At 48.7% G+C, this 18,770-nt stretch overlaps 1 protein-coding gene across 2 annotated transcripts in view; it reads right to left on the bottom strand.

The window, feature by feature from the left end:
- Positions 1–6,586: 6,586 nt before the first annotated feature.
- The window catches only part of SLC24A4 (solute carrier family 24 member 4), a 210,439-nt gene continuing 198,255 nt past the window's right edge, over positions 6,587–18,770 (bottom strand). Inside the window, exons 14-17 of one of the 2 annotated variants that reach the window (XM_004376678.3) lie at positions 15,091–15,205; positions 10,118–10,230; positions 8,795–8,860; positions 6,587–6,789 (exon numbers count right to left, since the gene is read on the bottom strand). In XM_004376678.3, the coding sequence (XP_004376735.1) occupies positions 6,637–6,789; positions 8,795–8,860; positions 10,118–10,230; positions 15,091–15,205 (447 nt within the window). In that variant the 3' untranslated portion in view covers positions 6,587–6,636. The remainder of the gene's footprint in view (positions 6,790–8,794; positions 8,861–10,117; positions 10,231–15,090; positions 15,206–18,770) is intronic. The other variant, XM_004376679.1, reaches the window with a different exon arrangement.

Raw genomic sequence — 18,770 nt, 5'->3', positions numbered from 1 at the left:
ACTAAGCAGCGGCCAACCCCAGACATGTAAATCTAGTGGGCAGAAAACCCACACAGCCGGGGGACTTCAAGTTCACACAGGCAGTGCGTATTTTCAACTCTGAGATGCCTCACTGCCCCCCAGTACTGAACTGGGCGTTTTCCTAGCCCCGAAGAGCAGATGTTCTCAGCCCCTGCTAACCAAGAAGCGGGAGGAAGAGCCACACAACCTGGACAACCAGACACCAGCGTCCTGAGAGCAGTGGTGAAAAGCCCTAGGAACATGCAGGAGAAGCAGACACAATGAATGTGTTATTAAGTACTGCCGCAGACCCAGGACAGCACCTGCCTGCAGGTGTTTGAAGGTTTAGCAGAGATGAAGGAGACAGGGCACCATCTGTCTTTGAAAAACTGGAGTTTTTAAAGCCCAAGCTACCATAAACGAATTGAAGCTCCACCACCACCCAGCTGGCTTCCCTGTTGTAATGGAGAAAAGCGCTCTGCCAGAGGGCAGAACTGGAGAAAAGAGCCCCTTCTCCTGATTTCAGGGAGGCACCTACGTCCTCTAGGTGGGAAACACTGGGTCGGGCGGGCATTCTCCCACAAGCTCCCAGGTCTGAAGTTAAACACAAAACTAGTGTCCCAATTTAGTTTTATTAACGAGCACATCTCGTTGTTGTTAGGTGTCGTCGAGTCAGCTCCAACTCAGCGACCTTACGTATAACAGAACGAAACATGGCCCCGTCCTGTGGCATCCTCACAATCGTTGCTATTTTTGAGCCCATTGTTGCAGCCACTGCGTCAATCCATCTTGTTGAGGGTCTTCCTCTTTTTCGCGGACCCTCTACTTTACCAAGCACGATGTTCTTCTCCAGGGATTGGTCCCTTCTGATAATGTGTCCAAAGTAAGCGAGACAAAGTCTCACCAACCTCGCTTCTAAGGAGCATTCTGGCTGTACTACTTCCAAGTCAGATTTGTTCGTTCTTGTGGCAGTCCATCACAAGCACATAAAACAATCTAAATTCAAACACCACTTTAAAATCTGTACCCTTGTGGAGTACCTGGGTGGTGCAAACAGTTACTAGCTGGGCTACTAACTGAAAGGTTGGGGGTTCAAACCCACGCAGAGGCACCTCAGAAGAAGGGCCTAGTGATCTACTTCCAAAAGATCACAGCCACTGAAAACCCTATGGAGTATAGTTCTACTCTGCACACATGGCGTCTTCATGAGTTGGTATCAACTCTATGGCAACGGATTAGTTTGCTTACCTTTGTGGATGTGCCCTTTGAGGAAAAATTCTCTGCGGCAAGACAAAGATGCCCCTGCCTAGGCTGCTAAGGGCGGAGGTTCTAAGTGAGCCACAAAGGCCTTGTGTGCAGGCTGCCTGGGTCTCTGCCTCGCGGAATGGGTCATGGAAATACCCTCTCACTCTTGTTCTATCACCTACATGACTGATACGTTCGGGAGGACTGACCAGAGTGCCCGGAGGCCCCTTCTCCATGCTTTGAGAAGACTCCGCAGGGGACTTCATCTTGAGGGGCCCTGGTGATCAGCAGCAGAGAGCAGAGAAGCTAGAAAGCAAGTGCTCATGGCTGGCAAGGGTGCCCAGATGCACGCTGGGAGGATCCACCTCAAAAGAGAGGGCAGAGGCCAGGGGGCAGCACTTTGGGAGCTGGGGTGGGTGCGGGATGATGGGCTTTCTGCCACCCAGAGCCCATTTTCTTAAGTTTTGATGGGCACAATACGATGCTGAAGCTGTCGAGGGTGGACCATCTCAGGTGCCCAGACACACCAGCCTACTGCCCCCGGGGGAGGTGGGCTACATGCAGAAATCTCGGGCAGAGGGTCTTAGATGGACCGGTGGATATCTACATAATGGCAGAAGGGTACAATCTCCCGAAGACTTTCACCCTAACAGGCATGTGCTTTGTTTATCCAAGCAACAAGCATTTGCTGAGAGCCTACCGCATCCACAGTAACAGCACGGGAAGGAGAGCAGGGGTAGGGTGGGGCGAGAAGAGAACAAGTCCTTCCCCCAGTATCCAGGCAGGGCTGATGGGATGGCCACAGCCCCTCCAGAACACAAGGCTCCCTGAGCCAGTGTCAGCCCAACGGGAAAGGGCTCTCTCTCCTGCTGACGCCCAGTGGAAAAATTCCCAACCATGGAAACAGAAGCCCCACTGTTCCCATACCTCAAGCCAGCCAGCCAGCCCATTTCACACCCAGGGAAGAAGGGGAGGGCATGGAAACACCTCCAGCCCTGGAGCTCCTCCAAGGGTGCTGGGATTCTTGCCCGCTTCCCCCAGGGTTAAGGCTGCTGGGGAAGTCGAATGGCCCTCTCCCCGTCCATCTTGCCTCTGTCCGCCCCCACCTAAGGGAGAGGAGGGGCCCTAGGGTGCAGGGAGGAGAAAAAGGAGGAGGAAAGAAGAGTGTCAGGCTAGGATGGTCTCCATGCCCTTACCCAATTACTGCCTGTTGAGGTAAATGGCCTCCTGCTGATGTTTCTTGGTTTACAAATCATCAACAGAGAAGAGGGGTTGGCTTCTTCCCTTGGGACTGAGACCCTGGCCATCCCAGGAGAGGTCTACGGGAAAGGTCTGCAGTACTGCCCTTGGGTATGTGCACATCTCACCTGGTTTAAACTGGCCCTGGGAGGTGCAAACAGTTAAGCGCTTGGCTACTGAGAGGTTGGCGGTTTGAATTCACCCAGTAGCACTTCAGAGGCACCCTGGAAGGAAGGCCTGGTGATCTATTTCCAAAAGATCACAGCCATTGAAAATCCTGTGGAGTACAGTTCTACCCTGAAACACATGGGGTCGCTCATGAGTTGGAATCAACTCAACAGCAACTGGTTTTTGGTTTTTTAGAGAGGGCTAAAGGAACCCTAGGAGCCTCGGTGGTGCAATGGTTAAGCGCTCAGCTGCTAACTGAAAGGTCGGTGGTTCGAACCCACTAGCCAATCCACAGGAGAAGGATGCAGCAATAAGATGTGGTGGGCTGCTTCTGTAAAGATTTACAGCCTTGGAAACCCTATGGGGCAGTTCTACTCTGTCCTATAGGGTTGCTGTGAGTTGGAATTCAACTCCACAGCAATGGGTTAAAGGAGCCCTGGTGGCCCAGTGGTTAAGCACTCAGCCGCTAACCAAAATACTGGCAGTTTGAACCCACCAGCCGCTCGTGGGAAGAAAACGTGGCAGTCTGCTTCTGTAAAGATTACAGCCTTGGAAACCCTATGGGGCAGTTCTACTCTGTCCTATAGGGTCGCTACAAGTCAGAATTGACTCCACGGCAATGGGTTGTTTCTTATGGAGCAGTTCTACTCTGTAAAACATGAGGTCGCCATGAGTTGGAATCAACTCCACAGCAACAGGTTTAGTTTTTTGGGTTTAGCGCCCCATCAGCTGCTCGGATCTGTAAAAGCTGGAGATTGGCAGGGAGAGAAGCAAACAACGGCCCTAACAGGTGAGGTGTAACGAACAGGGGGAAAACTCCCAAGGGCAGTGATGTCTGTGTACAAGGTGGAGACGCAGGTGACAAGGGGCAGAAGCACAGCGCCAGTAGACCTTGGGGCTGGGCTATAGGAAGGCTGGGGAAAGGGAGAGGAGAACACAGGGCCGACTCTGACCTGCCCACGGTACCCATAACCACTAGTCTCTCTTTGCAGCTGACCCAGAACCTTCCCCAGGGCCAGGTTCTCAAGACACCGCCCACCTCCCACCCTAACCATGCCTCGGCAGGTAAGGGCAGATTCTAAATCATGAATTGACGGGAAATACCAGCTTCTGCTTCTTTACATACTTGCTGAATGCAATGCTTTGATTTTCTTTTCTGCCCCCAATGAGACGAGCTAAATGTGTTTTTTTAATTGCCTAGCTTTCTAGCGGAGTAATTACCACATACTAATTAGCTTTGCTATGAGTTGGAATTGACTCGACAGCAACGGGTAATTAGTTTCAGGAAGAAAATAAAGGAAGTGATCCTTTGTTGAGATGAGACTGTTATGTTAAAATGAAGGCCTAACTAATCCAGCAATTCTTTAAATTCATGATGGAAAAATATTTTGTTAAAAAAGAATACACCTATAGTGTATATATTGTTTCCTATATAATAAACACATAGATCTTTTAAGGAAATTACATTGGCACATTAAAGTCAAAAGAAAATTAGCCACGAGGAGCGCTCTACAGATTAAAAATGTTATATTCTATTCTCAAACTGCAACTGCAGTATACTTTGGAATCTCAGATGGATTCTGCTGAGGAAGAGGAGGGGAATTAGAATGTGTTCTCGGAAAGCTTCACAAGGGTTCAGAGAACGGAACGTGAGCGGGGGTGAGGGGGCCGTGGGGCCTGTGCCTTGTAGCTAAAAATGTTGGTCTTTTTCAGAAAAAATACAGGGACACTGGAAAGGGACAGATGTTAGGATATGACCTGGGGGAGCCCAGGAGACAATTACATAGTTGATGAGGCTTTGACACAAACAATCAGTATGTACCACCAGGGCAAAGGCATCGGTCCGCCCCTACTCTTCAAGGATTACCAGCCCATGGAGACGGCTGAGCTGGGGAGGGGGCAGATCTGGGCTTGGTTCATGTTCTGCTCCTGACTGGCCATTGACCTAGGATCACCTGACCACTCCAGGGCTCAGTTTTCTGTTAAATGGGGAGAATAACTCCTATTTACATCACAGGGCAGTTATGAGCATCAAAATGGAGACAGAAGCACTGGGAAACCTGGATTAGTCCATAAAATAGGGGACAAGGGACTAGGCTACACTATTAGGGTGCAGAGTGGTCCCAAGGGCTCTGAAACCTCTTGCATCTAAACTTTATACTGATGAACCTAGGGGGCTGGCTCCCTGGTCTCCCACTTAGCTTATTTCTTAGGAAAATCACCCTTGTCCTCACTCTGAAGACCACTGAGCCCAATATCTAGACAGACAAAAACAGAAGCTTAACTTGGTGTAGCTGCTAATACTGATGTGGAGCCAGAATGGAAGCCAGCGATAGGAGCCTAATCCCATCTCAGGCTCATGCTAAAAGGAACTCGAACAGCACAAGCTGGAACACTTGCTCCTTTGGAAATTCAGGAGGCCTTAAAAGGCAGAGTCACAAGTTCCAAGATGGGTCAGAATCCTTGTGTCTCAGGAAGGGATTAGCTCTTGGATTTAAGCTCACATTCAACACCATCATCAGTGACAAAGAGTTCTGGTGTGTTACTAAAAACTTCCCTTTCTCACATCATCATGGGTAGTTCCCATACGTTCTCCCGTGCAAAATATCTCAATATTAAACGTGCATCAGATCGGACAGATTTTTACCATAGAAACATTAAAAAAAATTAAAAAAGCTCTCTATAAAATTAATTGTGCTTTCTTTTTAGAAACCATGAATAGTTTCTGTTCATAAATCTTTTAAATGTATATTTTAGAGCTCCAAAGTGGGTGAAAATTGCTTAAGATTTTTCTATCTACTTTTGAATCAAACTCCTGTCCTTGGCCTCTCATGGGTAGCAAACTGTAAGGTTCAAGTAACTTAGCTCTAAAAATTCTAAGTGACAGTTCTCATGCCTTCAGCTGACCAGACAGCAATTCACTGCTTTTCAGGAACTCTCTCTTCTTGTCTTTCGCCATTTCTTCTTGCACACACATTCCAGTTCAGCAGGCTACAAAATTTGTTGGGCATATAAACAAAGGGGTCTTTCAACAGGGTGATTTTAAGACTAGAGCATTAAGAAAGAAATGACAAACCCAAGCTGACAGTACATTGCATCACAGAAGGGTCTGGAATGTATAGCTGTAAACTACAACCCCCACTGCGTCTCTGAGTTAGCACCCTTTAAGAAGTTTGTCTTTCACCTTTTTCTATATCCCAAACTGCACGTCTCAGCGCCAGTACAAAGTGATAGGCATAGATTCATTTTCTACAAGCATTATCTTTTTGGTTTCCACTGTGGTCCTTCCGAATGGAATGATAGTTTTCAAGTATGCTGATTGATATGATATTTTATTTTTAATATTTCATTGCTCATTCTCTGAATGTATCAAGAAAAGTGATAAGGATATTCACTTGCTTTCTCGCTTCTGCTCTAAGAAACAGTACACATTCTTCCAGCTCTTCCAGAAGGAGTGGAATGCCACCGCCCCAAACCTGAATATGTTGAGGCCTTGCCCCTCTATGCTGTGAGAGCTTCCAGCAGGAGCTCTCAGGAGCACAAGCTGCAGAAGGACTCAGCCCCTCGGGCCCAGAGATTACTCTTGAGAACAGTATCTCTATTTTGCACTTGCCCCTGGAGGCCTCAGGCTCACCGACTGCCTCATTTCCGCAACAGAAAGACAAACCGCACACAGAAGTCCTTCTGACTCCAGCGTGGGAGAGAGGAGATGCTCACGCACCTGTGGCCGGCAGCTCAGAGGTCTGCGAAGCTGTGCAAACCACCGCCCCGAATCCTGCCTCTGGGGCTGGAACTCCAGGGGGGACGCGTCCAGCAGTCTGCCCGCGACCAGACTAAGGCCACGATGGCTCTTCCTTCCAGCGGATGAAAGAACAGACTGTGGCTGCGGATGCAGGGGAGACTTGCGGTGGGGGAGGGAGAGAGAGAAGAGGACGCCAGCATCACAGGGTCTCGAAAACACTCCCCGTGGGCAGCGGCCCAGCTTTAGTCGTCATCTCGGCACATGGGCAAGTTGACGAAGGTGAAGACGTTGAACTCTATCATTATCGAGAAGCACAAGAAGATGGCGTAGAGAACCAGCACGTAGACACCCAGTTTCCGGTCCAGCCTCCATTTGTTAAGGTGGATGCCGAGGACCTGGGAAGAGAGTGCAAGAGCTGGGCTTGGGGGCTGTTACAGATTGACCTGTGTCCCCCCAGAATGTGTGCTGGAATACCAATCTTTATGGCTGTGAATGTAATCCTGTTTGGAAATAGAGTTTTCTCTGTTATGTTAATGAGGCCATAGCAGTGCAGGGTGGGTCCTAAACCTCATCACTTCTGAGGTGTAAGGAGCAGCCTAGACACAGAGAGAAGAAGCATGAAGGGAGGAAGACAGATGCCACGTGAAGATTGCTGAGGAACTGAGGAAGTCCAGGGCTGCAGAAGCTGAGACAAGGATCCTCAGAGCCAACAGAGAGAGAGAGAGAAAGCCTTCCCCTAGAGCCAGTGCCCTGAATTCCGACGTCTAGCTGCCTGAACAGAAATAAATTTCTGTTCTTTAAAACAACCCACTTGCGGTATCTGCGCTACAGCAGCCTTAGAAAACTAAGACGGGGCAAAGAAATACAAAAGGCATTTTTCTGCTGGAAAACTACACGTGGGTTATGAACCCCAAAACTCTCTGGAAAGTGTGGGCAAGAGCAGAAAGGGGTGGTGCCAGGAACCTCTTCCGTGTGATCAGAAGAAGCCCTGGGGGCTTCGGACCTCGTATCTGATGAACAGGGAGCCTTGCACTCAGTCCCGCCGACCCTGGGACGCACAGCAGCCGCCCTCCTGGGACGGGCCCTCTCCAGGCAGGCCTGCCACTTCCTGGGCCCAGTCTCAGACATATGGTCCTCCCTGCTCAGGCCTTCTCCAGGGACAGAGAGTATCTTTCTCTGGCTGCTTCCTTTGCTGGAGGAACTTATCATCCTGGTTTTCCCTCAGCAAAGTCCCCAAGGCTCCTGCGGGCCTATGGCCTCGCAAACTTTGGCTTCGGCCATTTTTTCTACTTGGGTGTGTGCTTATGAGAGGAGGGGAGTGAAACACATCCTCATTCTACATTCTTCCTACCCTCTTCCACATTGCCTTTCATTCTTATCCCTGAACCAAGGCTTCCTGATGGTTGGCTCATAGTTACCTAATCAGCGTAGGGAATAGAAGCTTCTTGGGTCCTACATAGACAGACAGACCTGGGTTCAAATCCTAGCTTTGCCACTTCCAAACTATGTGATCTCAGGCAATTGACTTAACCTCTGAGCCTTGATTTCTTCTGCAAAATGGGAATGTTAATGTCATCTCCCTCATCAGGTTGTTGTGAGGATTGAATAGAATAATGGGCAAGTCCCCGGGTGGTGCAAACGGTTAATGTGCTCTGGTGCTAAACGAAACGTTGGTGGTTTGAGTCCACCCAGAGATACCTCAGAAGAAAGGCCTGGCGATCACTTCTGAGGAATTGGTCATTGAAAACTCTATGGAGCACAGTTCTACTCTGACACGCATGGGATCTCCATGAGTCAGAGTTGACTGGACAGCGACTGGTGCTGGTAAGGTGCTTAACCCAGCGCTGGGCATGTGGAGTAAGGAGGATCTGATTTTTATTGTGTGCCAGTCTTGACGCCTGACTGTCCCAGGGTCGGGCAGGACTTCACTCCTACAGGCACTAGTGGGAGGAGACCCGACAGGGCAGAAAGAGCGAAGGAAATGGAACTCATCTCCTCTGGAGAATTCTTAGCTGCTCAGGGAAGAGTGTAGTGGGTGCCAATGCTCTTGGCAAAAACGTGGTTCAGAGCATCCGTGAGTCTTCTCCATTTACGCACCTCTATACTGTGGAGTCCTGGTGGCACAGTGGTTAAGTGCTTGGCTGCTAACCGAAAGGTCAGAGGTTCAAAGCCACCAGTGGCTCCTCGGGAGAAAGATGTGGCAGACTTCTTCTGTAAAGATTATGGCCTGGGAAACCCTATGAGGCAGTTCCACTCTGTCCTACAGAGTCACTATGAGTCGGAACTGACTCAACAGCAACGGGGAAGTGAGAGGTAGGTCAGAGTAACACAAGTGACTAGGCAGAACCAGATGCAATGGAACATGCATGAGGCTTCTATTCGGGGATCGTAAACACTCACGGTGAGAGCGACAGAGCCCAGCAACAGCACCACCGAATAGACCAGACCTCGGCTGTTGATCTTCACCTGGAAAAAAAACATACACATGCCCTGACTTCTTGACTGCACAGCACCCATCCATTCTGGAAGCCCAGTGTCCTCCGTCATATTCATCCCCTCGTACAGAAAACACAGGTGTTCACTGGTGAGCACATGGCCTTGGAGGGTCAGGTAAATGTAGGTTCAAGTCTTGACTGCCGACCTCAGCCTTCTCATCTGAGGAGGTGTACTAGGTCAAGTGTGTCATAAAGAATTTGTCCGGCCTTTGTCCCCAGTTCCTTGGAGGTAACCTCTAACCCCCTTGAATTTCCCCAGTGACTAGGGTGTCGTGTTATCCATGGCGGGCCCCTAGGACTACACCTGGTAGTTTATGCTAAGGAGATGACTCAGTATGGGGAGGCTGGTCCAGCCAGAAAGACTGACCATCTGATTAGAGGGTTGGGGCTTTGAGCATGTGGTATCAGCCCCACCCTTGGGGAGAAAAGAGGGACTGGAGATTGAGTTCTATCATGTGGGCAATGATTCAATCCATCATGACTATGGAATGAAATCTCAATAAAAACTCTGAGAAGCTCGGGGGAGCTTCCTGGGTTGGCAATACTCCACACATGTATTGCCCATACATCGATTCTGGATGGTAACGTGTCCCTGAGGACAAAGAAGCTCCTTACTGGAACCCTCCTAATTCCTGATTCTGCTCTATGTGTCTCTTCCTTTGGCTGGTTCTGATGTCTAGCCTTTTGCTATAAAAAAACTAATCATAAAGATGGCGCTTTTCAGAGTTCTATAAGTTGTTCTAGCAAATTATCAGATCTGAAGGAATCTACGGGGACCCCCAAATTGATAGCCAGCTGGTCAGACGTGAGGGTGGCCCAGGAGACCCCCCAACTTGTGGCTGATGTTTCCGCTTGTGGGTGGACTTGGTGGTCTGGAGGACTGTGCCCCATAACCCCGAGTCTGGCCGACTCTGGGTAGCATAGCGAGGGCTGAGACGGGGGTGGAGCACTGATGAGCGCTCAGCAAGCACGGCTCCCTCCTGCAGCGCCCTCCTGGCAGAAGTGGATTAACCAGTAAGCAAGGTACACATGGGCCCCCTCCTAAAGACACCTCTCCTGGGCTGCTCTGGAAGTGTTCGGGGAAAGTGGGTGCCCAGGTGCTAAGGAGAAGGGAACAGCATGTTCTCCAGATCCTTAAGTGGGACCAGGGCCAACCCCACTATCATTCACCATAAAGTGTATGCATCTGGCATCAATCTTGTCTGCTTAAGAGGTGAGAGTAACTTACCGTGGATCCATAATTAATAACCATGGTCTGCAGGCCCCATGGTATGCCGAGTCCTACGAGGATGTCAAACACGTTGCTTCCTATGGTGTTAGAGACTGCCATGTCCCCAAGGCCTGGAGGGGACAACCGACACATTTCATTCATGCAGGTCACTGGAAACCCTATAACTATCCCATAACTAACCTATTAGTGCTATTCTTTGAAAAGGAATTCTTTCCTCATGGACCCCAAATTTCTCAAACCTTTTTGTGAGGTCTAAGATGCACTTGAGGAGTCCCTGGGTGGTGCAAACGTTAAGCTCTGGGCTACTAAACAAAAGTTTGGGGGTTTAAACTCACCCAGAGGTACCTTGAAAGAAAGGCCTGGAGATCTGCTTCTGAAAGGTCACAGCGATGAAAACCCTACGGAGCACAGTTCTACTCTGAAACCACGGGGTCGCCAGGGGTTGGAATTGACTTGATGGCAACTGTTTTTTTTTTTTTTTTAATTTCTTCTGGTTTTTAAGATCCACTTCCTTCATGAAGTCTAAAGGGGACCTTCAGCTGGTCTTCTCTGAGGACTCACTGCGTGCTTCTCATTTCATCTTCCCAGTAACTCTGGGAGAAAGAGGATATCATCCGCAAGTGGCAGATGAAGGAACTGAGGCTTGGAGCGTGCCCAGGATCACACAGTTTGAGTGGATCAGTCTCAGGACGCCTGGTCCAGTGTCCTTTACACCAAACCATGATGCATGCTGGTGGCCCAGGTGATGGCACTCACAACCTGGTTCCAATTACAGGGTCTTTTATGCCCTGCTGATTCTGGAAGGCTGAACTGTCTTTCCCAAGCAGATTACAAGTTTTTTAAAGGCTAGGGCTAGGGCAGATTAACCAGTAAGCAAGGTAAGCATGAGCTTACAGTAAGCAAGGTATGCACAGGCTTACTTGTGCTTACTTACTAATCTGTAGCATACAATTTCACCTGTTTTGTGCGTACCTTGCTTATTGGGTAATCTATCCCTGGGCTAGGGGCGTGTCGTCTTTCCTCCCAACTGTCCAGCATCATGCTAGCCATGCTATCTGGGGAACTTAATAACTCAAGGATATCACAAGTCAGAAAACAAACTTTTATAACTAAAATTCATGCTGGCTACAGCCTATTCTTACCTGGCCGCTTAGTCCTAATTCAACATGTTTGCCGTTACCTGGCACATATACAAATGTTTGCGGAATGAACAAGCCTAAAAACAAAATGCCTGTCGCTGTAGCATTGTTTCGATGGCTGAGCAGCTCAGCAGCAACTCAGATCAGCATCTGGACAAGTGGCTGAGTCTGTGTTTGACCACGTGCCCGCCTATGAGAGCCAGCCAGCCAGACCTGGGTCATCCCTCGTCCTGCCCTCACTGCTGCCCTCTAGGACACACTGCCTCCCTCAGGGATCTCACGGTTGGCTTTATATTCTTCCTTCCTGCCAGTCCAGGGCACTGTTCTGAGTGACCTCAAAATCTTGGTACCTCAGCCCTGCTGAGTGGGGTTATCTCTGGGACACTGACCTGCCCGTCTCCCAGTCACTGTAAAACACAGGAGTGTGCAGCAACTGTTTTGGACCAGCTACTTGCACCTAGATAGGTTTCTGTGGAACTCCCAGACTAAGACAGACTAGGAAGAAAGGCCTGGTGATCTACTTCCGAAAACTCAGCCAGTGTAAACCCTTTGGAGCACAACGGTTGGATCCCATTCTACACAGGGTCACCATGAGTCAGGGGCTGACTCAAAGGCAGCTCACGGCAACAACTTGCACCTGGTGAGTAGGCGGGGCGTTTGTGTAAAGACACCTGAGAACGGGGGCGGGCGTGAGCCTCTCAGGTTGGGCGGACTTCCCACTCTGCCCAGTTGGTACTGCTGGCATCTGTGTAATCCTCTGAGAACCTTCGGACAGGCAGCTCTTCTCAGACTCTAAGGAGGATGGAGTTACCTGAGGGTCTTGTTAGAATGCACATCACCTGGGGGGGGGGGCCTTGTTAGAATACAGATCACCTGGGGCAGGGGCTTGTTAGAATGCAGATCACCTGAGGGCTCTTGTTAAAATGCAGATCACGTTGGGGGGCCTTGTTAGAATGCAGATCATCTTGGGGGGGGCCTTGTTAGAATGCAGGTCACGGGGTGGGGGGTGGGGGAGGGGTCTTGTTTGAATGCAGATCACCTGGGGGTCTTGTTAGAGCGCAGATCACCTGAGGGTCTTGTCAGAATGCACATCACCTGGGGGTTTTGTTAGAATGCAGGTTCTGATTCAGTGAGTCTGGGGGCGCCTGAGCTTCTGCATTTCTCATGAGCTCCCAGGTGAAGCTGAAGCTGCTGACCTGACCATCTTTGAGAAGGCCGACTTTAGTGGGGTCCAGGACGCAGTGCCTCCACGTCAGAGTATGCTGCACTGTCCCTGCTTTGGGTGGCAGACTCTGAACAGAGGTTTCTGTAGCCTCACCATTAAAGAGACTGTTGGTCCTTCAACCATGTCTGTTGGATTCTCTGTCCATCACGTCAATGCGCCTTTATGACAATTATATACTCCTACCCTCTGGCCTCACCCTTTCTCAGTTTCCTTCCTTACAGAGACCACCAAAGCCCTCTGAGATCACGTCCTCCCTCAGAACCCCATCTCTCCCTTAGTCCTACAGAGCCCCTTCCTTGGCCTCACCAAACCCCCTGACCCAAGGCCTTAGCTGTTTGTTGTTAGATGCCATCCAGTCAGTTCCAACTCATAGCGACTCTATGTACAACAGAATAAAACACTGCCCAGTCCTGCACCATCCTCACAATCAGTGCTGTGTTTGAGCCCATTGTCGTAGCCACTGTGTTGATCCATCTCGTTGAGGGTCTTCCTCTTTTTCTCTGACCCTCTACTTTACCAAGCACGATGTCCTTCTCCAGAGACTGGTCTTTCCTGATAACATGTCCAAAGTCTTAACCTCCTTAATTCTCCCATTAATCAGACCTTCAGGCATCATGACCCTCCCCCACTAGCCTGGACTCCAGGATCAGTTGTCTAAACTGCACATTCTCTCAACCCCTTGACCTTCCATGGTGTCCTCAGTCAACCCAGCTCTGGGTGAACTTGTCCTCTCTCAGCTGTGTGTCACTGGAGCAGGGATGACTGAATCCCACCCAAGCTCATGCCACTGCACATCAGCCAGGCCTTGGTGCTCATCGGCATTCCTTGTGCTCACCTCAAAGGTCCATTCCTCTCAGCTGATGTCCCCAACCACCCCATTCTCTGCAAGGCCCCAGCCTGCCACCAAAGATACGCCTCCCTTCCCCTTTCCTCAGCGCATGTTTTCTCAGGACCTACCACCCAATCATCAACCCTTTCTCTTATCTTGGAAAAAGAAAATGTTCTACGTCTCTTTCCAAAGCCAGCCTTTCTCTGTGGGTGCTTCTCTCTTCTCCTGTCTCCTCTGAAATTTTATTCTGTTATTCATCTCCCTCTCCCCTGAGCCCCATACTTTCATCTACTGGGGAAGATGTGTTCATGCTGAGATGCCATCTCACTGACAGAAAAGGGGCAGGAGATAAAGGCCAGGCTCTTTACAGCTCTTCTGTTCTGCTATCAAAGAGCATATAGTCACTCCTCAAACCCATGTCACTCAGTAAGCCCAAAAGAAACCACCAGCCTACTTGTTTGCAGTGCAACGAATCACTTTTATATGGCCTCTCTTGCAGGGTCTTGTGACTCCTACAAAATGACTGGGTGAGACTACGCAAATAAGGTGCTTGTGGCCCACCAAGGGGACTGGACAGCTTGCTAATAATGTAAATAAGGTTCATGGAACCTTAATGAGTGGATTGGTCAGTTGTGCCATCCTGCTAGACTTAAAACGAGCTCTCTCAGAGCAGAAAGGGAACCTCACTACCACCAAGAAAGAAGAGCCAGGAGTGGGGCATATCCTTTGGACCCAGGATCTCTGTGCTGAGAACCTCAGGAGACAGACAGCTGTAACACTGGAGACCATATGAGATGGCGAGAAGTCGTGGCAGAGAAATGGCAGCAGCAGAGCCAGGAGACCGGCATGAGATGGTGCAATGGGCTTTCTGGCCCACTGAGCAAGACAGCTACAGTGGGTGTGCCAACTCACAGAGTAAGAGAGAGCTGAGCACCTTTGGGCCAAGGTTTACTGGCAGAGTGGGGTGCCTCTGGGCATGTATTGGGAGAACTAAAGAGCTTTGTAACACTTGTCCGAGTGAGGCAGAGGCAAAGCCAACAGGCTGAAAGGCTGAGAGGCCAAGGGCCAGAGAGAGGCCCGTCTGTGGGCATGGCGGAGAAGACGGTGTCTTGATCAAAGAACTGTATCCTGAGTCATTCCTGATCCTGAATGTAACTTGTTACCTCCCTAATAAACCCCATAATCATGAGTATCGTCTGTGAGTTCTGTGTGGCCATTGCAATGAATTATCGAACCCAGCAGAGAAGAAGAGAGTGCCATGGGCGGGACAGCTTGTGTCAGAATTGGTAAAAAGGTTGGAGAGAGGAGATATGCCTGACCTCCGCCTCATAGGAATCAGCCTTGTGCTGACGCTGATGATTCTCCTCCCTTATGAAGTTACAGGAGGTCAGATGTCCCCATGCCACTTTTACAATGTTCTAGGACTTCGAAGAAGAATGGGGAAAGAGTTGGATGTACAGGATGCCCCTCACTTTACCTTCCTGGGACCAGAACGTTTCTTGACACTAGATCATTTGCTACATAAAGTCTGGTCTTAGAATCTGTTCAATCTCACATTGACTGATGATTTCAGAACCTGTTCATTTTTATACAACTCCATTTGAGTAAACATTTCCACAGGTCTGGAGGAGTTTATCTTGGTGGGATTCTCTCCATGGATGGAATCTAATAAACAGTGCTTTCCAGACACCAGTTTCTTCCATATCAGGGTTTAACAACTACCAGTCATAAAGTTATGAACCGTATGCCTCCGGCAGGGCCGAGGCAGGATTTGTACCTTGTCTCGCCACGATTAAGCTGGCCATGCAGTCTGGAACACTCGTCCCTGCTGCCAGGAAAGTAATACCCATGATGACATCAGGAATCCCAAGTGTGTATCCAATAATAGTCACCTGTAGAAGAGGGTGGGGGAGACATGAACTCACACTGGAGCACCCCCAGACACTGTGCTTATCCAGTGCTTTTAACTTGAACGTGGCACTGCTGTTACCAACAGAAGCTTCTAGAATATGGTTTTATTTTAAAAACATCTTTTGAGTGCTCTTTTTTTTTTTTCCTGATTACATGAGTAATATGGAATCCTGGTGGCTCAGAGGTTAAGAGCTCAGGCTGCTAGCCAAAAGATTGGCAGTTCAAATCCACCAGCCACTCCTTGGAAACCCTATGGGGCAGTTCTACTCCGTCCCATAGGGTCACTATGAGCCAGAATCTACTCGACAACAGGTTTGGCTTTTTTTTTTTTTTAATGAGTAATATACATTTACTGTTTAAGAAAAAATTAGAAAATAAAGAAAAATACAATGAAAATAAAAAGCACTTACTATTTCTCAGCCCCACAGATAATCACTGTTAACATTTAGAACAGCCAGTGGTTCTCAGACTTGAGCATTTAGGAACCTCCCCCACCCCCTCTAGCTTGTTAATATGCAGACTTCCAGGCCCACCCCCAGAGTTTCTGATTCAGGAGGCCCAAGAATCTGCATTCCTAACAAGTTCTCAGGTGGTTGGGACCCTCAGGCTGCTGGCTTGGGGATCATATTTAGAAACTGCTTTAGAATGTATCCTTGACCTTTTTGGTGTGTGTTTTAGAACAATGGAATCAGATTATACTATTTACATATTTTGTAACTGTTCGTTCATTTAATAATACATTGTGAAGGCCCTTCCATCTCAAATATTCACCTGTAACATTATTTTAAATTGCTGCAAAGATCTCATTGTATGGCTATAATTTTTTAGCCAATTCTTTACTATTGAATATTTACGTGGTTTCTTCTTTCTGCTATCACAACATAACAAGTAGCATTTATTAAGCACTTACAGAGTATGGAGCCCTGGTGGCACAGTGGTTAAGAGCTACGGCTGCTAACCAAAAGGTCAGCAGTTCAAATCCACCAGCTGCTCCTTGGAAGCCCTATGAGGCAGTTCTACCCTGTCCTGTAGGGTCACTATGAGTCAGAATTGACTCCAGGGCAACGGGTTTTTTTGGTTTTTGTTTTTGACAGTGTACCATGTACTCGACCACGTGATTTTCTTTCATAATCTTATGTACTCTATTGTTCATCACCCACTGACAAGGGAGGCACCATCATTATACCCATTTTACACCTAGGGAATCTGAGGGTCAGAGAGGTTAAGTGAAGTGACAGTGCCCAAGGGCACACAGCTGATATGTGTGGAGCAGGGATTCCAAGCCAAGTCTTTCCAACTCTAGAGCCTGTGTTCCTACCTCGCCGCCACACTGTCTTACGTGCACGCCTTTGGATTCTCATCTGACTACTCCCTTAGGATAAACTCCAGGAATTAGAACTGCTGGATCAAAGGGCAGGTAGGTTTTTAAGGATCTTGATATGCATTCACTTATGTGTATGGATGGGACCCTGAACAGCAGCCAGATGGAAGGCGCTGGAGGCTTTGGTCTACCCCATTCAAAACACCCATCAGCTCTGGTTTACCTCTCCGTCTAGAAAAAACAGGAATAATGGCACCCCTTCGGGTTCACATCTCCGCTAATGGTTCCAATACCAGCTAATGGCTGTGACTTTGGACAAGCTGTTTTACCTCTCTGAACCTCAGCACCCTCATCTGTGAAAGGAGCTTGTTAACAAGGATTAAATGAGGAAACGTAAGGGGACAGGGCCTGGCCTATGGAAGATGCTCATAATTGTATGCTTGCCTTCTCTTCCAATCACTTGCAGTCTATGGGGACAGAGAAATGAGAGTCATCAGATTCACAGGGCTCAGATACCCCCAGACTCAGTGGGCCCTCTGAGTGCTAGCTCAGCCCTGGAATCTGGCCAGAGTCTGTGTATTGCAAAGATATCCCTTTAAGAGGAACCTTTACAGAGGGCTTTGAAGATGCCTCACCCCACAAAGAGAGTGCTCTGTCATTAGCACCGGGTAAATCCTCTTGTGCTCCTATGTGGGGGATATCACCGTCTCAGAGCACGGCGTGCTGGGCTATGTGAGGAGAGACACTCAGGAGGGCAAAGAGGACAACTGGCCCATCAATGCTTCATCCACGCTGGCCATCAAAGAGACCTCCACAAGCAAACCAGGCTAAGGCTGACAAGTCTTTAACAGGTGATGCCCTGTGGCATAAAGGTTAAGCACTCAATTGTTATCTGAAAGGTTGGTGGTTCAAACCCACCAGCCACTCCATGGGAGAAAGGCCTGGCGATCTGTTCCCATAAAGATTATAGCCTAGGAAACCCTACGGGGCAATTCTACTCTGTCACATGGGGTTGCTATGAGCAGGAATCACCTTGACAGCACCCAACAACAGCCAGACATCATTAAGGCAGGAGCCTGGGTTATTTTGGAATTACTATTTATCATCGTGTTTCTTTTTTAAAACACTGAAATGTGTGGCTAAGAAGTTAAGAATGAAAGGATGGAAGGAAAGAAGGTTTTGTGTGCGAGCAAGTGTGCACACACTCTCCAGGGCATTCAAGACCAGAGGTGCCACGGGAGTCTGGCTTTGTCCTGGCCTCCAGCCCTGGGCCCTCGGCCCTCCCCATGCTTTAGGAAAAGGGAAGCAGAGCTGTGTCCAGAGCCCTGGGGCTGCTCTCGGCTTCTGCCTTAGGAAAGTCATGGCTTCTCTTGGGTCCTCAGTCTCTCCAACTGCACAAGGGGGCTGGACAATAGAATCCATTTCTAAGGTCCCTCTCTTTTGACAATTTAAGAATCCTTCTTCCTGACGCCTGAAGGGTAAGACTTGTGAAAGGTAGCTGGTTTCCTTGCTCCCTAGCGCCCCCATCAGGGCATAAAGAAAATAAACATGCAAGGCCGGTGCACCTTGCTTAGGTAGAAATCAAGGCTAATATGTGGCGTTATCTTCTTTATGAATTTCTACCGTCGAGGCCATTCTATGCTCCCAAACTGAGGCCCTCTGAAGTTCAAAACTATAGGTAAGAGCGTGCCTGTAAGAGAGCTCCTGGGACTCCGGGCCACACGGTTTGCTACAACTCTGCTTTAAGAAGCGGGGGTGGGGCTTGTCAGCCAAGGTTAGGGGGCGGAGTGGGAGTGGTATTCAATGTCTCCCCTCATTGCTAATCAGTAGAACTGATTTAATAATGCTTTTATTTTCAGTAATTAGAGAAGAAAAAATTTCACACATTCATTACTTTCATCTTCCTAATTCTCATACCCACTCAAATGTTACTAAGTACTTTTTTTAAACTTGCAATGTTGTTTTGGGAATGCATTTCAGTAAGAGAAATCACTGGATCCTTTTTTTTAAGTGTAAAGACAGGCTAGCTTTGAACTCTAATCAGAAAGCTTTAAGTTTGCAAATTCAATTCATTTAAGGCACAGTTTTTTGCTTTTTTAAAATCATCTTTGATTTGTCATCCTTCTCTGGGGGGTTGGATAGTAGTTACTTCCAGCTCCTCCCCCAACACACACACACACACACACACACACACATACACACACACACACACACACCCCCACACC

Source organism: Trichechus manatus, unplaced genomic scaffold (assembly GCF_000243295.1).
Source record: "Trichechus manatus latirostris isolate Lorelei unplaced genomic scaffold, TriManLat1.0 scaffold00045, whole genome shotgun sequence".
NCBI classification, from domain to species: Eukaryota; Metazoa; Chordata; class Mammalia; order Sirenia; family Trichechidae; genus Trichechus; species Trichechus manatus.
This window is presented reverse-complemented; position numbering and strand designations above follow the sequence as displayed.